General features: G+C 35.7%; 1 protein-coding gene across 1 annotated transcript in view; it reads right to left on the bottom strand.

The window, feature by feature from the left end:
• Positions 1-577: 577 nt before the first annotated feature.
• cand1 (cullin-associated and neddylation-dissociated 1) overlaps positions 578-21,618 on the bottom strand; it is a 98,769-nt gene continuing 77,728 nt past the window's right edge. Inside the window, exons 7-15 of the mRNA XM_039769733.1 lie at positions 18,438-18,583; positions 15,634-15,926; positions 12,711-12,852; positions 9,699-11,192; positions 8,419-8,514; positions 5,285-5,454; positions 5,040-5,204; positions 4,417-4,524; positions 578-1,915 (exon numbers count right to left, since the gene is read on the bottom strand). Of these exons, the coding sequence (XP_039625667.1) occupies positions 1,691-1,915; positions 4,417-4,524; positions 5,040-5,204; positions 5,285-5,454; positions 8,419-8,514; positions 9,699-11,192; positions 12,711-12,852; positions 15,634-15,926; positions 18,438-18,583 (2,839 nt within the window). The 3' untranslated portion in view covers positions 578-1,690. The remainder of the gene's footprint in view (positions 1,916-4,416; positions 4,525-5,039; positions 5,205-5,284; positions 5,455-8,418; positions 8,515-9,698; positions 11,193-12,710; positions 12,853-15,633; positions 15,927-18,437; positions 18,584-21,618) is intronic.

Raw genomic sequence — 21,618 nt, 5'->3', positions numbered from 1 at the left:
ATTGTTAAATTAAACAATTCTTGGAAAATCCTTTCATGCGTAACAGTGAATTAAGGTGTCTGTCTACTGCCCATGCAGAGCATGGGTTGAGAAGGAGCACTTACCCATTAAGTAAATAAACAAAAACTTTGTAGGTTCTCCTTTACTTGCGTCCATCAACTGGATGATGAATGCTAAGTTACTATGCTATCATTTGTCAGATTTAGGGAAGTTCTGTGTCCAAATAAATAAAGAGAATAATCAGGTTGGAGACAGAAATTGAATTTCACAGGAGTACCAGTGTGAGACACAGCAACAGGCAATGGCGATTCAAGTTCAGCCATTATATAACGGATGGCCCTTCTACCTATTAAAGATCTCTGGAGTTTTTATCCATTCCTCGGTTATCCAACATGATTTCCCAAATGTATGCATGCATGTATGTATGTATGTATGTGTCTATTGCGGTGTTCTCTCATACACTACCTTGTAATTTTTTGCATACCACAGTTTGAAAACCACTGGTCTAGACCAAAAACAGACTAATTCCTAAAAAGTACTTCACAAAAATGTCAAATAAAAAATACATTTCACAGTGTTTACAAAATAATTCTTGATGTTTTTATTCAGGCGTACACCCACTGTAACAATATTTTAACAGATTCCTGTCAAAAATCAGTGATGAATGCTAGCTTTTCAACTGCACTATCTGATAGCTGTTTTGAGCCAAAAATGAGGTCTGGCGTTTTTGGTCTTCACTAAAAATCAGAGAAGAATCCCACAACAGTAATTTGTGAGGTACCCTTGCAAGTGGGGAAAAAAAGGTTCCATTTAAAGAGATCTTACAGCTGCTTCAGTATTAAAAAAAAAAAGTGTCCAAGCCCTACAGCACCACATATGTGTCTTTCTTGACATTTCCATCTCTTCTAACATTAATACTTCTAAAAATCACTTCTGTTATAAACAGTGATGGGTTTGCTTGATAGAAGACACAATTTCAAATAATGCACTAAAGGAGACAGCAAATGTACTCATTCAAGTGTACATGCCATTATTATTTGCTATACACCGGGTTATAAATTCATGCAGGAATGGCAGGGTACAGCAAGAAACTACCTCTCTTTCACCTTATTAAATGACATCATCACACAGTCATTTTTTCCTAGCTGCCTTCAGTTATAAACTTAGCTTGTTTATTATAAAAGGGGATCAGGCAGCCAAGATAAAGATGTCTAGGTAGGAGAGAACACATTTTGTATATGAGCAACCTTGTAATTTTAAACAAAACAAAAAAAACAAAAAAAAACAAAAAAAAAACTATGAGCTCCCCTTCCCTGTACACTTGTATATAATTAAATTTATATAAAGTCTAAATCTCCCATTTTATGATAAAAGCTGGTTTGATTTTCTTCTGCTATCAAATAGTGCTCCACAGCGTCCAAAGACTTATTTTGAAGCACTCGTGCACTTTGCATCCTTCTGGATTAAACACTAGAAGAAAAGCAACAGTGAACAAAAAGCCAAACATATCATTTCGTCAACAAAAAAGAGGAACAAAGTGATAAGCTTTTAAGCTTAGACAATGTTTTCCTTTATGTTTTTTTTTTTTTTTTACATTTTTTTCTTTCTTTTATTTCATCTTTTTTTTAAACTATATTTTCAGTGCAATGCATGGAACGTTTACAAAGGTCCCAGTCTGGAAGTAATGGGTTTAACTGGTATCCATACATTCCATGTTTGCAGAAGAGGAATCTTTTTGGATGCTTTCAAAGATGGCTGCCAGCTCAGGGTTTGAGCTGATTTGAGACTGGAATTCACTCATTAGAGGACTTTTCTCTGCTTCAGGAATGGTCAGAAGTGCTGCTACCGCTCTCATGGCTGATCGTTTTAACTCATCCTGTTTTTCGAATTCTTGCTTGACAGAGTTGGCCTTTACCTGTGGGGGATAAAGGGGTGGGGGAAAAAAAAAAAGATTTTAAATAAACTTTTTCTGACCAACGTTTCTCTGTTGTACCAATTAAAGGCTACTAAAACTATGGTAGAAATAAATTGGAAATATATTAAAGAAATCTTGTTGTTGGCTAGGCACTCGGAGTCAGGAACCAGGCAGGAGGAAACTTGTTCACGGCATCCTTTATTTTCTCTTAAGCAGATGCTTGAAGGGGGAGCATCCTGTTAGAGCAATCTAGTAAAGAACAGTGTACTGGACAGAGGTTGTCAGCAAACGGTCATAGAACAAAGCTCATACTTATTGATAACTAAATTTACATAAATGTGCTGAATTAATCCTGACATTTACTCTGTTTTTTTTGTGACTTACACCATCTGAATATTTACTCTGATTGGTTTGTTGGGTTGAAAACCCAAATAAATGCCTCGTTACTACTAAATTTTTGTTCTTTTCAAACATTTCTTAAGTTCAGCTTTTACCCTTTTTTATGAAGTTACCTGTATATGTGACAACTGGCAAGTCTTACTGTCACCTGATACTTAGTCTCTTCTTAAACCACTTAGAGCATGTTATCCGTTTACTCAACCTTAGCATTAGTCTCTTCATGTTATTTCTAAAACAAATGGTATGTATTTCTTTTAATGTAGATTGCATACCAAAAACTGTTACCCCTAGATAACAGTATTACCCCATAATTTATGGCACCACACAGTGTTTATCTAATCAGCCAAAGTACATTGGATATATCACATTCTTTCTTCTTTTTCAAGCCACAGCTGCTGCAGTTTCAGTCTAACCTGTTTTTAATTAGAAGCTAATTCCAGCCTGCAACAAAAGCCTCAGCTTAAAATTAAGTGGCCAAGTACTATAAGGCAATACCAACGAACTTGACTTAGCATTTTCCAGTTTATGGAGATGATCACTACTGCTTACAGTTACCATTTAAATGTTCTTAGCGAGTTTCCATATTTATTCCATTACTCAAGAAATACCTAAGAGTAGTTTTAATATATTCCAAACACTGATTAAAAGAAATGAACTTTTCCTGGATTTTAACTTCTGATTTTCTTTATTTTTTTCTCCAAAGTATAATTTTGCTAATTAATAGCTACAACCTTCTCTCTTACCAAAGTGAACACCATTCTTAAGGAGCTTTGTAAAATCTTCACTTAAACAGATATTGGGCTCTAATGTTCCTGGTGCTCAAGAGGAAAGAAGCTGAAAAGCTTCTGATGTTGTTTCAAGGCGACTGGCTCACTTACTTGATAGGGTGATGATTGGAGGATTACATTAATAGGTCTGAAACGCAATCTGATCATATGGAGGTACCAGGTAACATGTTTGGTTGGTCAGCCAGTCGCGCTGACATCCTAAGTTTCAATCCCAGTTAAATTTAATGCAATTCTCCAAGTACGGTGAATATCGCAAACATCTCTGTGATTTCAGGGAACTCACAGTGTGGCAAACTCAACAATGTTTGCTCATCACTAATAACCACAGATTATTGTTTTCCATTTCTAAAAGCATTTTTAGCATTTCTTACAAGACTGACCTTATTACATTTTATATACTATTGTAGCTGAGTTTGTGCAGAATACAATAATATCAAAAACACAGAACAATTGTGAGTCTGTATTTGTAAAGTTCATGAAACATGACAAAATGACTCGACTGCTTGAACACAACTCTTTACTCCTTAAATTTGAATGCTTTCGATAACTTTCAGGCTGCAATGCTGTGAATAATGGTGCAGGACTTCTACTAAATTTAACTATTATGCAGCTAGCATTGTTAAAATTTCATGTTAACAGTCTATGGTAAATAAATGACAGTGAATTTTCAATATGACATTTAAAAGGACATCCTATAGAAAGTGCAGTAACAAAATTTCAAATATTTAGATCAACACACTGTTTAACATTACACTCTTCAGTGATTGCATACAAAGAATAAAAACAGTGAATAATCAGACTACAAACTTGTGATGGAGAAAAGAATGAATGAAAACAATGCACAATATGACAAGAGATAAAGCTGCAACTGATCAGAAATACAACAGACATACTGTGTTTGTTCAAATTCTAATATTCAAATAAACTGAACAGTTTCTTTGCTTTATTTCAAAATGTGAGATTTGGGGATGAATTTGGTCCTTATTAAATGTGCCTTATTTAATTAAATGATATGGTTTATTGTATAATATTATGTTTTCTTTGCTTATAGGCTATTGACATTTGTCTTAGATATAAATAAAATAGAAAAAGCAGTTCAGTGCTCTTAAAGAAAACTGCTGCAAACTCACTTTTCTGGCAAAATATGGACAGTGAAATCATCTCACATTACTTGTATATTGTTAGAAATGTTTTTTTTTTTTTTTAAAAAAAAGAGGAAGCAGAGGTTGGAGGATACCACACTTCACTATAGCCAGTCACAGTATTTACTTGTTGCTGAGAGGTACTTAATGAAATCCAAATTCAGCTGTTTACCTTTGTAGTGCATGTAGCCCGCAATGGCTCTACAAGCCTGTCCAACCTCTGCAGAACTGCACTTGGGCATAAGGTGGATAGTCTAGCTAGCATCAAGAAAGTCAGCATCTGGAAATCAAGACAAAAAAAAATTCAGAAATAAAAAAAATATATCCTCCAATACAATTCTGAAAAGTCACTATACCTAAATTATTTAAAGTTGGAATTAATAGTTTTACAATTTCAATTTGTATACACAAGCATAAATATGACATGATTATAGAAAGAGGATATTCTTCACTCACCTACTGCTGAACCTCCAAAACCCCATTCTGGGACAAAGGGAACCAAAGCACATGCCAGCTGTATCAGGAACCAGTAATGGACAGGGAACAATCTATTGCAGAGCACATACATGCACAGATCTATACATGTGCACACACACATACAAACTGGCTAATACAGAGCTGTCTGTTAACCTAATGTGTATATCTTGTGATGTAGGAGGAAACACCCCACATACAAGGACAGAACACACAAATTCTACCCATAAAGTACAACCACACAGTGCATGATATTAAACTGAAAGGTACATATCAATGTCAAAGAGTTTTTTAACTGATGAAAAAAATACAATTATTTACCTTGATATCATAATGGTCCTTTAATCCATCTTCAACATGATTAAGAAATTCAAAGATGTCTAGTCTATCTAAACAGCTGTCCAGAAGTGTGTACATGCACTCAAAAGCTGCCTTTCTAATATCCAATCCATCATCAACAGTATGCTTAAATGGTCCCATTTCCACCTGAAATTGATATAAATAACTAAATAAATAAAACCCAGAAAATAGTTATAATTAAAATAAATTATTAAGCTTGTACAAACCTCTCTAATGAGTTCTTTTCTGACTTTTGTTTCATTATAAAGATGAGGAAGAACAGTGTCTAAAAGGTCCCTAATGAGAGAAGGTTTATTATGAGCTGCTGAATTGAAGGTAACCAAAGCTACTCTTCGTACATTAAGATCAGGGTCTTCTAATGTTTTAAGGAAATCACCTACAAAAAAAAAAAGTGAAAAAGTAAATAATTACTGAAATATTGTTAACTCTTATAGGTAAATCAAGAAAAAGTATAAAAAGCATCCTAATCTATATACACATAATGCAAAGTTAAGTCAAACATTAACTAATTAACAAAAAACACTATCTCCCGTTTAGTTAAAAAGTTGAAATTTGTCAGGATGATACATCTACGGCAATAGATATCCACTAAGAAAGGACATTTCGATGCATTAATATTTAGGGGTTAACTAAATACTCCAAAATCTCAGAAATACTTTGATTTGATTGAAACTTGGTGATGTTTCATAAAAAAGAAAATTGGCCCCCCTTTTTTGTTAATAATAAAGCTGTAATAAGTGGGCTATTCTAAGGCACCAGGTCCTTTTATCTCATCAGAACTGTGAGGGAGCCTGCAAATGAAGGTATTGATAGAGAGTGCACAAAGACTGGCAGGGAAATAAGAGAGAAATAAGCAGGAAGTAGTTTTCTATCATCAGTTTAAAATGCTACTATAGTTTTATGTAGTGTTGCTAAATCCTTAATGAAAAATTTCTTTCTACACCCATAAAACCTTAAAAAACTTCAACCCAAATATCTGTTTTTATGTCATTTTTGCTATTGAAAAATTGCACATTAAACCTAATGTATTTTAAAGAAAATTCTGCTGTTTTCCTTTCATTAATTATTGTAATTCTTAAAACACTACGGTACCAGCACTTTATTTTTGGTACTTGAAGTAAATGGTAGTTTTCAAGCACCTTGCAATCATATACTAGTGCGACTGGAACTCCAAGGGAGTCCCATGCGTCAGTTCTTAAAATTAAATATACTTGTTACATTAAGCTTAATTGAGCAAATAGGATGCTCTCCTCCCATTTAAAAACATATATTTATATTAATATTCTGGACACTCTGAGGAGTGACCCACAAAAGCTAATGCAAGAAGGCACATGACTGTGCAGCAGAGCAGGGTGGCATGTCTGCTTACATGCTGTGGGAATGACTCAGCTCTGATGAGGGGATGGTGTTTGAGAATTGTTTTTTGCCTCTGAACCATTTTGTCATCAGTAGTGAGGTCTGAAAGTTGGCATTGATACCGAAGTCAAATGTTTAATACCGATCCAACACTAGCAGAGTACTAACACAATGCATAAAAAACAACAACACATAGCAGTTAATGTTGATGAAAAGCCACACTAAGAATAGTAACACTTTTATCTGTCATTTGTATATACTGTATAGTAAACAGAATGATGCTGTGGGATCAATTCACATTTCACATCTGTGTTCTTTGGCACCCTCTTGTACTTCCTCAATTTGTCTTGTTTGGCAGTCTTTTGTTCTTTTTTATTCTCAGATCTCTGAATTATAGTTTGGGATTTTTTGTTTAGGGTTTGTGGAATTTGGTATGAAATGATAGCAGTATGCTGTATTAGTTAAGAACTTTCAGGATTTTAGTTATCAATTCATTGCTGTTGGTTAGTTTTGAGTAGTCATTTCAATTGGTCATTTTTTAGGTAGAAATGATTTAATTATATTATTTTCCTTCTTCAATGTACTGTTTTAGATTTAAGACATTTAAATTTAGCTTCTTAATTTAACACACTGGTATATATTATTATTTAAAGTACTGTGTTGGGCAATTTTTTTTTTGTAGTTTTGAAGTTCCTGTTTGAGAAAATACAATTAACTTACATTGAAAAAGCAAATTCTTTATACTTGGAAATAGAAATGTAACAAAAACCATTATGTTGGTACTAATTCAGTATCAGTAGTACCAAGGAAGTTGGTACTCTGCTCATGTGTGACTACAAAGAGACAAAATTTATTTGGAAGGGATACTAATAATAATGTGAGTAAAAGCCATCAACACACATCAAAAAGAAAAACAGCAGACATCATGTCTGAAAATGCTTTGTGCAGGAATCACACTTATTTTTATAAACACCCATACAGGCTTGCATTATTTTATTACTTTTACCCATCATGGAATTAGCTCAGAAACAGATTTGTGCGTACTTGGAAAGCAAAAAAACATAACTAGTCAAACGAGGTGTAATCGTTTTAACTTGTACTGTCAAGCATTTGTAAGAGAAGGTGAAAAAAATAATGAGGTTAACCACCCTACACAGTCCCAATAAATGAATGGGAGCTTCACATTCAATCTCCCGGTTGTAATGAGAACTTCTACAAATGTCTACTATTTCAAGCATTCATCCAGTTTGTATGCAGTACAGTGTCGCAAATCAAGAAGAGGGACCTCATAAGCTTCCACATTTAAGCCAAAAGGACTATGGGATGCGGGAGAACTGCCTGCACAAACAACAGATGCCGCAAGCAAACATCAAGGACCATTTGTCTTGTCTAAACCGGTGATTTCACAAGTTGTTCCATTTGTTAAATGCAAAATGCAATTTACAGTACTCAGTGTTTCAATGCCTCGAAGGTCAAGGAAAATCTCCCTATTAATACAACAAGCACTGTGTTAGCAGAGACACTTAATTGGCAAAATACAGTTGGCAGAACAAATAAAACAGCATGAATCTGAAAACACTGAACTTGCGTTATTCGTTTTGATTTTGAAGACAAACTCCCATTCATTAGTATAACCATAAGTGTAAACATGTCACATATATAAATTGTATATGAATAGTACTAAGAATGAAATGCTGTCTCAATTATAAATGTTTTTAGTACAGTTAATGACAATTTTATTAGTGTTAACTTTAACATCTAGGTGACCAGTTTCTAAGTACATGTTGTACTAATATAAGCGTAGTTTCTTATGCACACAGTGTCTGAAGCTGTTAAAGTATTTGAAATCTTTCATTAAGTTATGAACAAAGACATTAGACTGACAACTAAAAACCTTACTAAAAATACTCTATCTACAATACAAAGACAAATACTATCAAATGAAGTTGCCCTTTACAGATATGATAGGCAGGACTTTTCCTACCTATGCAGTTCTTCAGTAGAGGATCAATGGTCTGTGGATGATCCGAAATGGTAAACTTCACTGCTGTAACAACTGAACTGCGTGCATAGGATGAGCCTGATGAGATAAAGAAACACAAAATTAATTACAGCTAATTAATTTTCTTTACAGATATAGGATATATGGCCTTCGATTCTGCAAGATCATCAAATTGGAAAGGAATTCAAATACTAGGAAAGTTGCACTAGGATTTAAGGGTGAACCATCAGGAGCTGTAAACAGTAAGCTGTTTTTCGGTATGGCACTGAAAAAGGTGTTATTACGATAGCTAAACAATGTGTTTTGCCAATGTCAATTTGGACAGCTGCAAAAAGCATGATAACTGTGCCTAGCGTGACTCTTAGTTATCAGCATACTGTTGACAGATGAAACACAGAAATGTTCATTCTAGATTACCAAAGCAAGAGTATAATCTTGCCAATCAAAAACCAACTCCAGGCTAATGATTGTTCTGATTAGGCTATACAGACTATTTTATATCAAGCCTACAAATAATACTGCTGTGAGTTGATTACCTTTAACTTTGTACTTTTAGCACATTTAGCCAATGATGAACAAAAAGTAAAATAAAACAAAGTGCTTATAAACATATAATCAAGTAAACTTGAGCAAGGGAAAGGCACTATATAAATAACATTTATTATTATAAACTATTCATTTTGGAAAACAGTTTTCTTTATTGTTACAGGGTCTCTCATTTCTGAACAAAAGAGACAAATGTTCCACTGAGTCAGAAATGGCTGTATTTCCATATTTCAGAGTGAACAACGATACACTCTTCCTCCCTTATTTTTTAATTTAATAGGGATTGAAAAATAAAAATAGTATTAGTTGTCTGGACAAAATCTGTCTATTTGAAAGCAATAATTTTAAAACAAATTCATGACTTCTTATGGGAGAAGATACAGGGACCTGTTTGTCCTTCTGAATGCAGTTTAGCCTACTAGTTTAATAAAATGAACTTTAAAGTTCAAAAATACATACTGATTTATTAAGAACTTCCAAGTACTTTGGACTGTATAAAGATTTCTATAAAATCTGATTGTCTGTTCTGGGCAGAATCTGATGATTATACTAGAAAGTTTATCCCTACTTAACTTTTTTTTCTTATGATTAACTATAGTTTAGTTTGGTAGTTGGTATAAACATTCCTACTTTCTTTTATGAATCTATAAGGAGTACAGGAATAACCGAAAGCAATACCAATACCACCCAATCCCCAGCCCTAGGACTGAACAAACCTGACACAAGGTATCCCTTGAGCCGTGGCAGTAGAGTTTCTGGGTCGATTAGGGTCAGTTTGCCCAAGCACTCTGCAACTACATTTCTTGTTCCCTCTTCTACACACTCGCAATGCTTTAACAACAATGCCCAAACGTTCTCCACATAGGGTTTGAGACCTGCCACAGATGCAGAGCTGATGATTTCCTTCAGTGAGTGAAGTAGTAAGTATTGCCTTTTAGGTTGACTGGAAATTTCCTGAAGAACAAAAGGCAAGTATTCCGGAAGGTTGCCAACACTGATGCTGCCTAGAGCATAGGATGCAGCTGATTTGACTTCCTCACTGGTAGAAGAGAATGCATCCAATATGACAGACTTCAACTCAGGTTGCCCACTTAAATCAATGTGATGACCAACCTCTCCCAGAGACAGCAGTGCCAGCAACCGTATAGAATCCGTGGAGCGTGAATTCTTTACATCCTGGATGAACTGGCCAACCACTGCCGGCCCCTCCTTGGGGCATGCTCGTGTAAGTGCTGCTACACATTTGGCAATGGAATAGTAAGACTGCTTGTGTGTAAGTGCTGTGCTCTGTGAATATACTGGTCCTGTCAACATACGTAGTAAATCCATGTAACCTAAACTGGCTGTACCAGTCCCAACCAGAGCCTGGAAAAATTCCAGCATGGCACTGAGGGCTCCACCCTGCAACAGTGGAGACCGTACCAAAGTGATTAGTTCTGTGAGAATAGATCCACTGATCTTGGACAAGGATGCAGGGTGCACTTTGGCAAGTGTGGTCAGAAAACTGATGGCCATTTGTGACACATGCATATCACTTTCACTGATCAGAGGAGGCAGTTCAACCAGGACAGCATCTATCATAGCTGGTGTCACACTATCACTGTAATTCTTGATCAATATATCAAGGCCTGCTAATGTGCTTAGTTTAAGTGCCCGCTGGTTTTTCCTAAGGAAAGATGCAAGAATAGGCACCCCTTCCCCTAAAATAGGTCTCAAATCAATTTTAAGAGGTGAGCCTGCAATGAGCGTCAAAGCCTTCACAGTAGTAAGCCTGGTGATTTCATTCTTCAGTCGCTCAAGAAAAATCTGCAAGGTGCTGGGTAGGTCACAGCCAAGACTGTCACCGAGATTACAAATGATCTGACCCATGCAGGATATGGCCCTTTCCTTAACTTCCTGGTCAATGTCAGCTGCCTTCAGTCTTTTGATGGTACAAGTAAACAAATCCTTAATGTAAGGGGTTGCATCAAAGACAGCTTTGTGGTCAAGGGGGCGAATCACTTTCACCAGCTGCTGCGTAACAAGAAGAGCCTCCGATGTAATTTTGTAGAAAGGGTCCCCTACACAAGCAACAACTGGGGGTACCAGGGCCTGCACATGAGGGTGGAAGACCTGAGGGGAGTGATTGCACAGAATGACATACAGGCAAGACAATGCATCAATCTTCAAGTTGGAGGAGCTGGACTTGTCATTGAGAGAAAAAATGATCCCTGTGATAGAAGGGTTGGGAAACAAAGCATACAAAGTTAAATTTAAAACCTAAAGTGAAAAACGCAATTATACAGCAGCAAAATACAGAAAATTCAACCTTTGTCCCTTTTTCATACTAGAACTAGTGGAGAATTTCAGTACATAGTATACATGTGAAAAAGTAAAAGAAATAACTACAGTATTTTAAAACAAAAATTATCTATTGATATTAATAAACATTAAAGAAAATACACACATTTCCAAACAAACCATAATTAACACTCACTTATTTTGTAGGAGTTTTTACTTGTATACCTCTGTGTAAGGCAGTAATTTAAAACTTTCATAAAAGTTTAAGCTTATTCAATATTGTTTCCCTTATATATCTCATGGTATTTACAAAACACTCATGCTAAACATAGAATAGTCCTATTTAAATCAGTTAATTTAATTTTTTGTTCTTTATTTCGCCTTATACAATTTCTTGTATTAGGAATTTGTTAGTTTTCGCATACCCCTTGGGGTCAGAGTGCAGGGTCAGCCATTGTACAGCTCCCCTGGAGCAATTGAAGGTTAAGGGCCTTGCTCAAGGGCCCAGAAGAGTAGGATCTCTTTTGACAGTGACAGGGATTCGAACCAGCAACCTTCGGGATACCAGCACAGATCCTTAGCCTCAGAGCCACCACTCCAATTGCCAAATAAAGAAATATATATTGCTATTAATGTTAAAGAATAATTAGTGAATTTTCTTAGGAATATTTTTGTCATCTGACTCATGCTAAATTGATATAAAATTATAAACAGTTCATAAACTGCAGTACATAAAGATAATTGTGCAACTGTTTAAACAAAGATTTATTCTACATTTTAAATTTTCTTTTAGCTTTAAATGAAACGTGGCCAAACACCAAACAGCAATGTAAATTTAAAAAAAGATATCATCCTGCAATTAAAACTGATGAAATAAGTAATTTACAAAATTGGTTAGATAAGCCAATTCCAAACATTAACATGTACATGCTTCAAGTTTAAAATTTACTGTGGACACAAACTGAATGAAACTGTGAGCGCCTCTCTTATGATTATCCCTGTAATGTCCTTTGTCGGACATGTCAAAATGTTCATGTTATAGCTTGTTACCTGGCGACTATTCCATAGCATCAGTTTGCCAAAGCAGACTGGTATAGCCAAAGTGCAAATTCCAAGACTACAAATAACATTAGATGGCAACAATGGCCAAGAGCACTCATAATAAACCACTGGTGTTATGAAGTATTGTGACTTTAAAGTTTAAAAATAGATTAACAAATTGTTAAACTAAATCTTTTCAAAGAAGTCCCATCTGAAACTGTTCTGAAGTAGTAACTGTCAAAGGACATTGTGAAAATTTTTTTTTAAAATCATTACATGCTTGGTGTCTATACATTTTGAAGAAATCTTTTAGATAAGAGTCAGATATTGTATTTGAAAAACCTCTTTCTCAAAATCATAGCTAGCTTTGACAAAAATGGAAATAAAAGCATTAAATACATCTGTACCTGGGATCAGAACTGGAACATGCTGTGTAAGAGCTCCGGGCAGAACATTAACCAATTCAGTTAACATGTTAAAGCAACACTGTCTCGTCTTCACACTTTTCTCTTTCATTTGCTTGTGAAGTGCTTTCACAATGTTGGGCACCTGATGAGGAAAACAAATAATGCACTGATGAAAAGATGACTTACATAATACAAGGACACACATTATTTGAATATGGAATGTATGAAGTAAAGGTCTATTTATTGGTGTTTTTATAAACAGCATTAGAAAAAAGACCGAAGTTGTCAATGGCAGCCATCCACCCAACAACCCCGAATCCCACACAAAACACAGACAACAACAAAAACCCCGAAGGCAAGTTGATAACACCAAACATAAGTAATTGATATTTGAACACTTACCTACCTGGAACATGCTAAGAAAATTACTATAGCATCAGTTGTTGTTCTAGTCGAACATTACTCTTGTTCATTTTTAAGGTTTCATTTCCCCTCATGCAACATATTAATATGTAACACTAAATAAAAGTAAACAGTAGGTTGTGAGGTAAAGAATGCCCAGAAGGTTCTTGACAGTATCATCCATCCATCTAAGAATTTTCAGTAAAAATAATATTGAAATATTTTTTTAAATATTGAACTTTTAAAGTGTACAAGTTGACCTGGAACTCTCCCAGAACCTGAATAAAAGGAGCCGCCTTATTCCATTCGGGGAGTCAGAGAGTCAGGAGGAGGTGGATGAAGCTTGATGGGAAAGGAGTAGAGGCGGCTGAGAAAGAGAGAGAGAAGAAAGGACTGTGTTTGGTTTCTTGTGCTTTATTGTACTGAGCTCTGTAATGGGGAGCAAAGAGGAAGCGCTGCCCCACTTGGAATAAAGCGTGTGGGCTGGACAGTATTTGTGTCTGCCTGTCTGTGTCGGTTGGGTGGCTGGTATGCCCCCTGGGCATTACAACATACAGAAATCTATTGCCAGTGAAGAGGTTTAATATACCATGTTCCACTCACATATCTGATCATTCTTTTTCATACAATGTTTACAATACAACCTATGGAGAATGCCAGAGCAACTGGAAAAGCCCAGGCCTTTGTTAACATCTAAATCTTTAAAAGCATGTTATGGAAAGTAAGGTACAGAAAACAATAAATTTCATACAAAGAGCTCAAAGTAAGTCGGTCAGTCATTATCAAACCCGCTATATCCTAACACAGGGTCAGGTCACGGGGGTCTGCCGGAGCCAATCCCAGCCAGCACAGGGCGCTAGGCAGGAACAAACCCGGGTAGGGCGCCAGCCCACCGCAGGACACACACACACATCCACCCACCCACCCACACACCAAGCACACACTAGAGACAATTTAGGATTGCCAATGCACCTAACCTGCATGTCTTTGGTCTGTGGGAGGAAACCGGAGCACCTGAAGGAAACCCACGCAGACACGGTGAGAACATGCAAACTCCACACAGGGAGATTCAGAAGATGAGCTAACCATTAAGCAGAAGCAACTGCAGTGGAAATTTAACAGTTCCAAAATAGTAAAAAAAACTAAATATATTGTTTTTAAAAATAGTTTTATAAAATTATAAAAAGCATGTACAAGTCTATATCACAAATTTAAAATGCTATTATCCCACATGTGGATTTTGGAAACTTCAACTCAGCCTCATACTACATCAAATTTTAACATATTTTAAAACATTTTTAAAATATACTCCTTAGATTAGCACCTAGTCTTTTTTCTCAAAGTTGTTTTTATTTACCATTCTTCAAATCTGAAAAAGTTAAGAAAGGAGTTTTACTCATATTGTAACAGAACTAGAGAAAAATAATCTCCTTAAGCTGCCTTCTGAGGACCCTAAGGAAACTGAAGACATTTAAAAAGAAAGAAGAGAGGCACATTTAATTACACTATCCGCTAGCATAAGTGGTGTTATACAAATTTGGGAAGAGTTAAAATACTAATGCCTGTTTCTGTCAAGAAAACATAGGTATACTATTGCTGTTTTTTTAAAGTTAGATGCTAATTCAACTAATTAATATGACATTCATATTTTTTGTTTTAGCAGTTAGTTACGTTAAACTATAAGATTATAAATAAATAGAATAAAAACCTTTAATTAACAAAGAGTAGTTTTCTCTACCACTTCATAAACCTCATCAGCAAGAAAGGTGACATAATTCATTACAAATACATTTCTTTGAACCCTAATGGTACCGTAATGGTGAGAAAAATAGACTTTTATGGGTATTAAAATGATTTTGGAAAAACACCCAATACAAGCAGGTAATTTATGCATAGATAGTCAATGCTTTACCAATAAAACAGAAGCACACTGAAGGGAAATAAACAGTATAGCATAGCCCTGTGTGTCAGTGAGTTAAAAGCTGGTGTGCATGGTACACATTCTCTGAGATTCTCAAATAGATGCTATACACCAAATTTTTTTCTAGGATTTATGTATATGAAAAATACCTTCAATCTATAAGGTTTTACTCTAGGTTATTGGGTTACTCTTTGCTTATACTGTTCAATATAAAAATCAAAAGCATGAAACACATTTTGAAGTAATTTGCTGAAGCTAGAAATAAACCATTTTCTTGTACTAGCTAATTGCCTTATTTTGTTGGTAGACCATCATAATTTGCTTAAAATTAACGAAATCAGTGAACACCTTTCTCCATAGAGTGAGGTTACTGACAAGAAATCTAGCATATTGTAAACTCCACATATACTAAATTAAACTATACTGGAAACTGTTAATGTTTTGCAAGGTAAGCCTTTTTAATTGTGCTTCATGTGTCTTCTGCAGCTAATATATTTTACTTCAGTTGTTACAATAATAAGCTTTTCATATCTTTAAAAAGTAATCATGAAAATTACATTATCAAAGTGAAAGACAGTTCCAAATAAACTACAGCATTACCTGACTCTGAAGCATTGTAAGGGGGGTTTCCCCTTGTTCCATGGCATCAGGATCACACAGCCAGCTCTGTGCTGGACGAGTCTGTTTCAGGAGGGAAAGGTAAGCATGAAAAACATCTGCTTTGACATTTTCCTCCCGCTCTTTGAACCTGGCAATTAAAGCAGGTGAAACTGTTCTGTAGAACTCTGGTAGCATCTCATGTCGGGTGCTGACAACAGCATCCAAACACTTGGCAGCAGCACGCCTCACTTTCCAGCTCATGTCATCATCATCGCTGTATTCATCATCACTCCCTAGAAAGGAGGATTAGTACATAAATAATTTAATTAGTTATTATTTGATTTGGAAGGGAATATTAGATCATAAAGTATCTGACAGTATATTTTCTGCTCTCAACGTTATTATATATATATTTTCAACGGCAATCGAAGTACCACCTCTACTAGTCAATGGCCAGTTTCAAGTCAACAGTGTGAGTCAATTATTGCAGTACACCTGTTAATTACAGTGCTAGAATGATAGCTTAAAGAAGTTCTACATCACAAGTAACAGACTTGAACAGATACTGTAGCTGAAAGATGGACCTTTAAGACAGTCATGCCCTATATGCACAGTAACGAAGGGGAAGCATGTTGGTTGTTTATATGTTATAAGAAAGTACCTTAGTGGATCCAAACCAACTTTATACACCAACAGCCACATACACAGTAAAAGAGGAGTGTAGCTGGCTGGTCAGTGGTGTTATCCTAGACCTCCACCAAAATGAGGTAATACTGGCAGGCACATGTCTTTCCTTTTTTTAGGATGATGCACTCATTCCAAGCTAAACCATGCCTGCCACAGTAAAGGTCAAGAAATATGGCAAGGAGCACATCCTTGAGGACACAAGTTTCTATCTTCAGAGATATCTTCTGCAGTTTGAAAGAAACTGGAATATTGCCCAGAGCAATGCATCCTTTCACATAAGCCAAGATAAATTTGACTGATGAAACCAGAGATCTTTTATTATTTAAAACTGGACAAGTCATATTTTGCTACTTTTTAATAGTAAATGGATCAGAGACATTGCTGGTCTAGTGCTGGACTGCAGGAAAGAACTCTAATCTGAAGAATGAATGGGGCTGAGGCAGGCATGGACACGAATGAGCAGCCCATATCCTAATCCTCCCCTTCAAACAACTAGAAATTGGCAGATTATGCATTTAAAAGTAGTGCAGCCTTTTTTTCTTTTTAAAGAATTCCATTTTGGTAATCACTGTCAGTTGAAAACGACTCCTTTTAACAGAAGCTAGTGGATGATGTCACATAAAGCCCTACTTGAATGAAGATCTTCTAGATAGATAGATAGATACTTTATTAATCCCAAGGGGAAATTCACATAATCCAGCAGCAGTATACTGATACAAAGAAACAATATTAAATTAAATAGTAATAAAAATGAAAAGAATTAAAATAAAATTAATGTTCGCATTTACTCCCCCGGGTGGAATTGAAGAGTCGCATAGTGTGTTAAACTGTCCAACTTTAATCCTACAATGGAGCCTGCCTTCTTAACAAGTTTGTCCAGGCGTGAGGCGTCTTTCATCTTTATGCTGCCACCCCAGCACACCACCGCGTAGAAGCAGTATAGAGACACCCAAGCCTGGGGCAAATCAAATCAGAGCATGCCCAACCCCTTTGCTCTAAATGTATGCAATAAAGAAGGAGACACACTGACAATAATTATGTAGAGCCACTACATAACAGTCTAGTGTTGAGGTGAAACTATTCCTGTATTAAAGGCAACAAAAATCTTTTAAGGTGTACTTTTTCAATACACAAATGCAGCGCTAGGCAGTGCAGAGGAGACATTTGTGTTACCTGGTTATTAATGTTACATGTTTAAAAAAATGTTTTTTTTATGTAACACGTTTACATGATTAAATAACATGATTAAATTTAATTACACAGAACTGCTAATATATCATAAGGTTTAACACACTGAAAGAATAACGCGAGTGATCTTGAAAATGAATGCTTATCCAATTCAAGTTTCAGTCCTAAAGTATGCGAGTTCAAGAAAACATAAACCAATCACATTTGATAAAAGTCAATAAAGAGCTGCTAAATATACAGCTTACAGGACTTAAATATACTGTTCTTTATTGAAGCATTTTATAGGAGTAAAGAATACATGTGAAAATATTACTTCTAAATCTTTATAAAAACATAAAATAAAACAATTCTATGCATGGTGAGTGTATGCATTATAAGCTGCAATTCTGAGACAGGTTCCCAGGTAGGGAAAAACACAAATCCTTACTTGCAGCTTTGACTGCTAAAAATAATGTCTGCAGATTTAGAGTGCTTTCGGAAAGTATTCAGACCACTTCACTTTTTTGCTACTTTAAAGCATTCTGCTTAAATTATTTAAATTCATCCCCCACACCATCAAGCAACTTAATTCCTAAATGAAAGAGGTTTGGAAAAACCAGTACTCTTTCTAGTACTGGCAAAAAATTCTAATATCCTGTTATTGCTTTGTCATTCAGGGGTATTATTTGTTATTTGATCACAGAAAAAATAATTTAAACAATTTTCTCTTAAGACTGCAATATAGTATATTAAAAAAGAGGGTCAGGATACTTAACTTTGAACAGAATTTTAACAAAAGAAACTGTATTTTTGTGTTTTTTCATTTCAATTATGCCTTACGCAAATTCTAAAACTTTTCAACTGAGGTTTCTTCTTAATTGCAAAATTAAATAGTATTATTATGAAACAGGTACAATGTTGCATGTGTGTGTGTTAAAGATCTTACATACCCTGATAGTCTTCATCACCACCATCTGCATCCATTGCATTTTCATCTTCATCCTCATCATCATAGTTGTAATTGGGGTCATAGGTCAGATATTTTAAACAAATACTGATAATAGCTGGCACGTGAGGGTAAACTTCTTTTGGGCACCTGGTCAAAGAAATTTTTTTTTTTTTCAAATACTACATAAATATAATTAAAAACATACTACACTTCAGAATGAAAAGATATTTTTCCTGATACTATAAAAAAATTCTAGGTATAACAGTAGCCACATCTGTTATCTTCCAGCTCTTTTAACAAAATTAGGAAAAATGCCAAAAAAGTTAATTATAATGAATGCTTCCTGTTTTATTTCTATCAAAAAGATTTAGCTATAGATTGTACTCTTTTGAACCAATATTCTAAAGCTACACAATGACAATTTTCTGCCAACAGTTTAAGAACTCACTTGTTTGAGAAAGTGTCAGTTTCTTTGCCCCTTTAGACCACTGCAACATATACTGTGGCTTAGTACTATTCACTCTCTTGGCATTTGGCACACTTTTTTTCCCCAATGAAAATTTAGTGCAATAGAACAGTTAAAATATTTAACACAATAACACAATGTCGTGCAGATTAATAAATAAATAATAAATAGTGGAGGGAATCACAAGACTGAATTATAAAATACATTATGTCTATCTGTATGCAACTGAAATGAGTCACATAATTTGACAACATCCAGTGTAATTACACCAATATTTATAAGATGCTTATTTAGTAAACTGCATTCAAACTAAAAATATCAAAAGCTAATTAAAAAAATTCATACAACTACAGGTACTTTCTTAACCACTTATCCAAACAAGTTTTAGAGAAGTCATAAAGAAAAATATACTAAACTCTTAAAAAATAAATGCAAAGGTACTAAAGATGGTTTGCAGCACAATGAAGTCCATCATATAGAAGTGTAAAGCACAAAATATTCCAAATGTGCAAATCTTAGTCACGTGAAGATGACAAAAAATATATAGTTAATGAAAGTTGCATTTATATAAACAGAAAACCAAATGTTCAATATGTTGTAAACCTACGCTTTCATCAAGTAAAGCCATAAGAACACTAAAGCATGGTGCTGGCATTCTTATTTTTTTAATTTTATTTATTGAGTTTATTAAACGCATATAACATTCCACACTATCAAGTCAAACCTAAGAAAACTAAAATGAAATCAACCACAACCCATGAGAAAGAGACGAATGCCAATAACCAGAGCAAAACTGTTGAAAGTAGTAAAGAGAGAAAAGAGTCTTTTCCCCCAGTATAAATGTTTATTCTGAAATGTTATTGATTAGGTCCTCCCAAGTTTTAAAAAAGTTTTGAACAGATTCTCTAAATGAGAATTAGATTTTTTCCAGTTTCAAATAGTATATAACATCAACTCACAGACTTAAAAGAGGTGGGTTAGGATTCTTCCAGATGAGCAAGATAAGTCTACATGCGAATAATGAAGTGAAGGCAATTATAGTTTGTAAAGGCCCGGATGTTCACTGGCAAACAAGACAGAACTATACATGGGTCTTCCTTCTTTAGGAAAGGGATCTTGCGGGCACTGCAAGATTTCAATCCATTATGGCATAGTGCGTTACCAATAGTGTTCTCGGCGACTGTGGTCCCAACTGCCTTCAAATCATTGACAAGCTCCTTCCTGGTAGTTTTGGGCTGATCCCTCACCTTTCTCATGATCATGCTCACCCCACAAGGCAAGATCTTGTATAGAGCTCCAGGCCGAAAGTGATTGATGGTCACTTTATATTTCTTCCATTTCCAACTAATCGTATCAACAGTTGTCATCTTCTCACCAAGCTTCTTGCAAATGGTCTTGTAGCCCATTCCAGCATTGTGGGGATCTACAATCTTGTCCCCAGTGTCCTCTGACAGCTCCCTGGTCTTGCCCATTGTGGTGAAGAGGTTAGAATGGCAGAAACAGATTCTGTAGACAGGTGTGCTTTATACACACAACGACTTGAGATCAGGAATATCTGTAATTCACTGACTGATTGATTAATTGTAATATGTGTGCCACATGGGCACACAGCCAATCTGTGGGAGCCAGAATTCTGGCTGGGTTGTAGGGGATCAAATACAAACCGGATTCCAAAAAAGTTGGGACACTAAACAAATTGTGAATAAAAACTGAATGCAATGATGTGGAGATGGCAAATGTCAATATTTTATTTGTAATAGAACGTAGATGACAGATCTAACGTTTAATCAGAGTAAATGTATCATTTTAAAGGAAAAATATGTTGATTCAAAATTTCACGGTGTCAACAAATCCCAAAAAAGGTGGGACAAGTAGCAATAAGAGGCTGGAAAAAGTAAATTTGAGCATAACGAAGAGCTGGAAGACCAATAAACACTAATTAGGTCAATTGGCAACATGATTGGGTATAAAAAGAGCTTCTCAGAGTGGCAGTGTCTCTCAGAAGCCAAGATGGGTAGAGGATCACCAATTCCCACAATGTTGCGCAGAAAGATAGTGGAGCAATATCAGAAAGGTGTTACCCAGCGAAAAATTGCAAAGACTTTGCATCTATCATCATCAACTGTGCATAACATCATCCGAAGATTCAGAGAATCTGGAACAATCTCTGTGCGTAAGGGTCAAGGCCGTAAAACCATACTGGATGCCCGTGACCTCCGGGCCCTTAAACGACACTGCACCACAAACAGGAATGCTACTGTAAAGGAAATCACAGAATGGGCTCAGGAATACTTCCAGAAACCATTGTCAGTGAACACAATCCACCGTGCCATCCGCCGTTGCCAGCTGAAACTCTACAGTGCAAAGAAGAAGCCATTTCTAAGCAAGATCCACAAGCTCAGGCGTTGTCACTGGGCCAGGGATCATTTAAAATGGAGTGTGGCAAAATGGAAGACAGTTCTGTGGTCAGGCGAGTCGCGATTGAAGTTCTTTTGGAAATCTGGGACGCCATGTCATCCGGACCAAAGAGGACAAGGACAACCCAAGTTGTTATCAACGCTCAGTTCAGAAGCCTGCATCTCTGATGGTATGGGGTTGCATGAGTGCGTGTGGCATGGGCAGCTTGCATGTCTGGAAAGGCACCATCAATGCAGAAAAATATATTCAGGTTCTAGAACAACATATGCTCCCATCCAGACGTCATCTCTTTCAGGGA

The sequence above is a fragment of the Polypterus senegalus genome, chromosome 11, assembly GCF_016835505.1.
Source record: "Polypterus senegalus isolate Bchr_013 chromosome 11, ASM1683550v1, whole genome shotgun sequence".
Taxonomy (NCBI): Eukaryota; Metazoa; Chordata; class Cladistia; order Polypteriformes; family Polypteridae; genus Polypterus; species Polypterus senegalus.
Note: the sequence above shows the minus strand (reverse complement) of the source record. Positions and strands in the feature narration are given on the sequence as shown.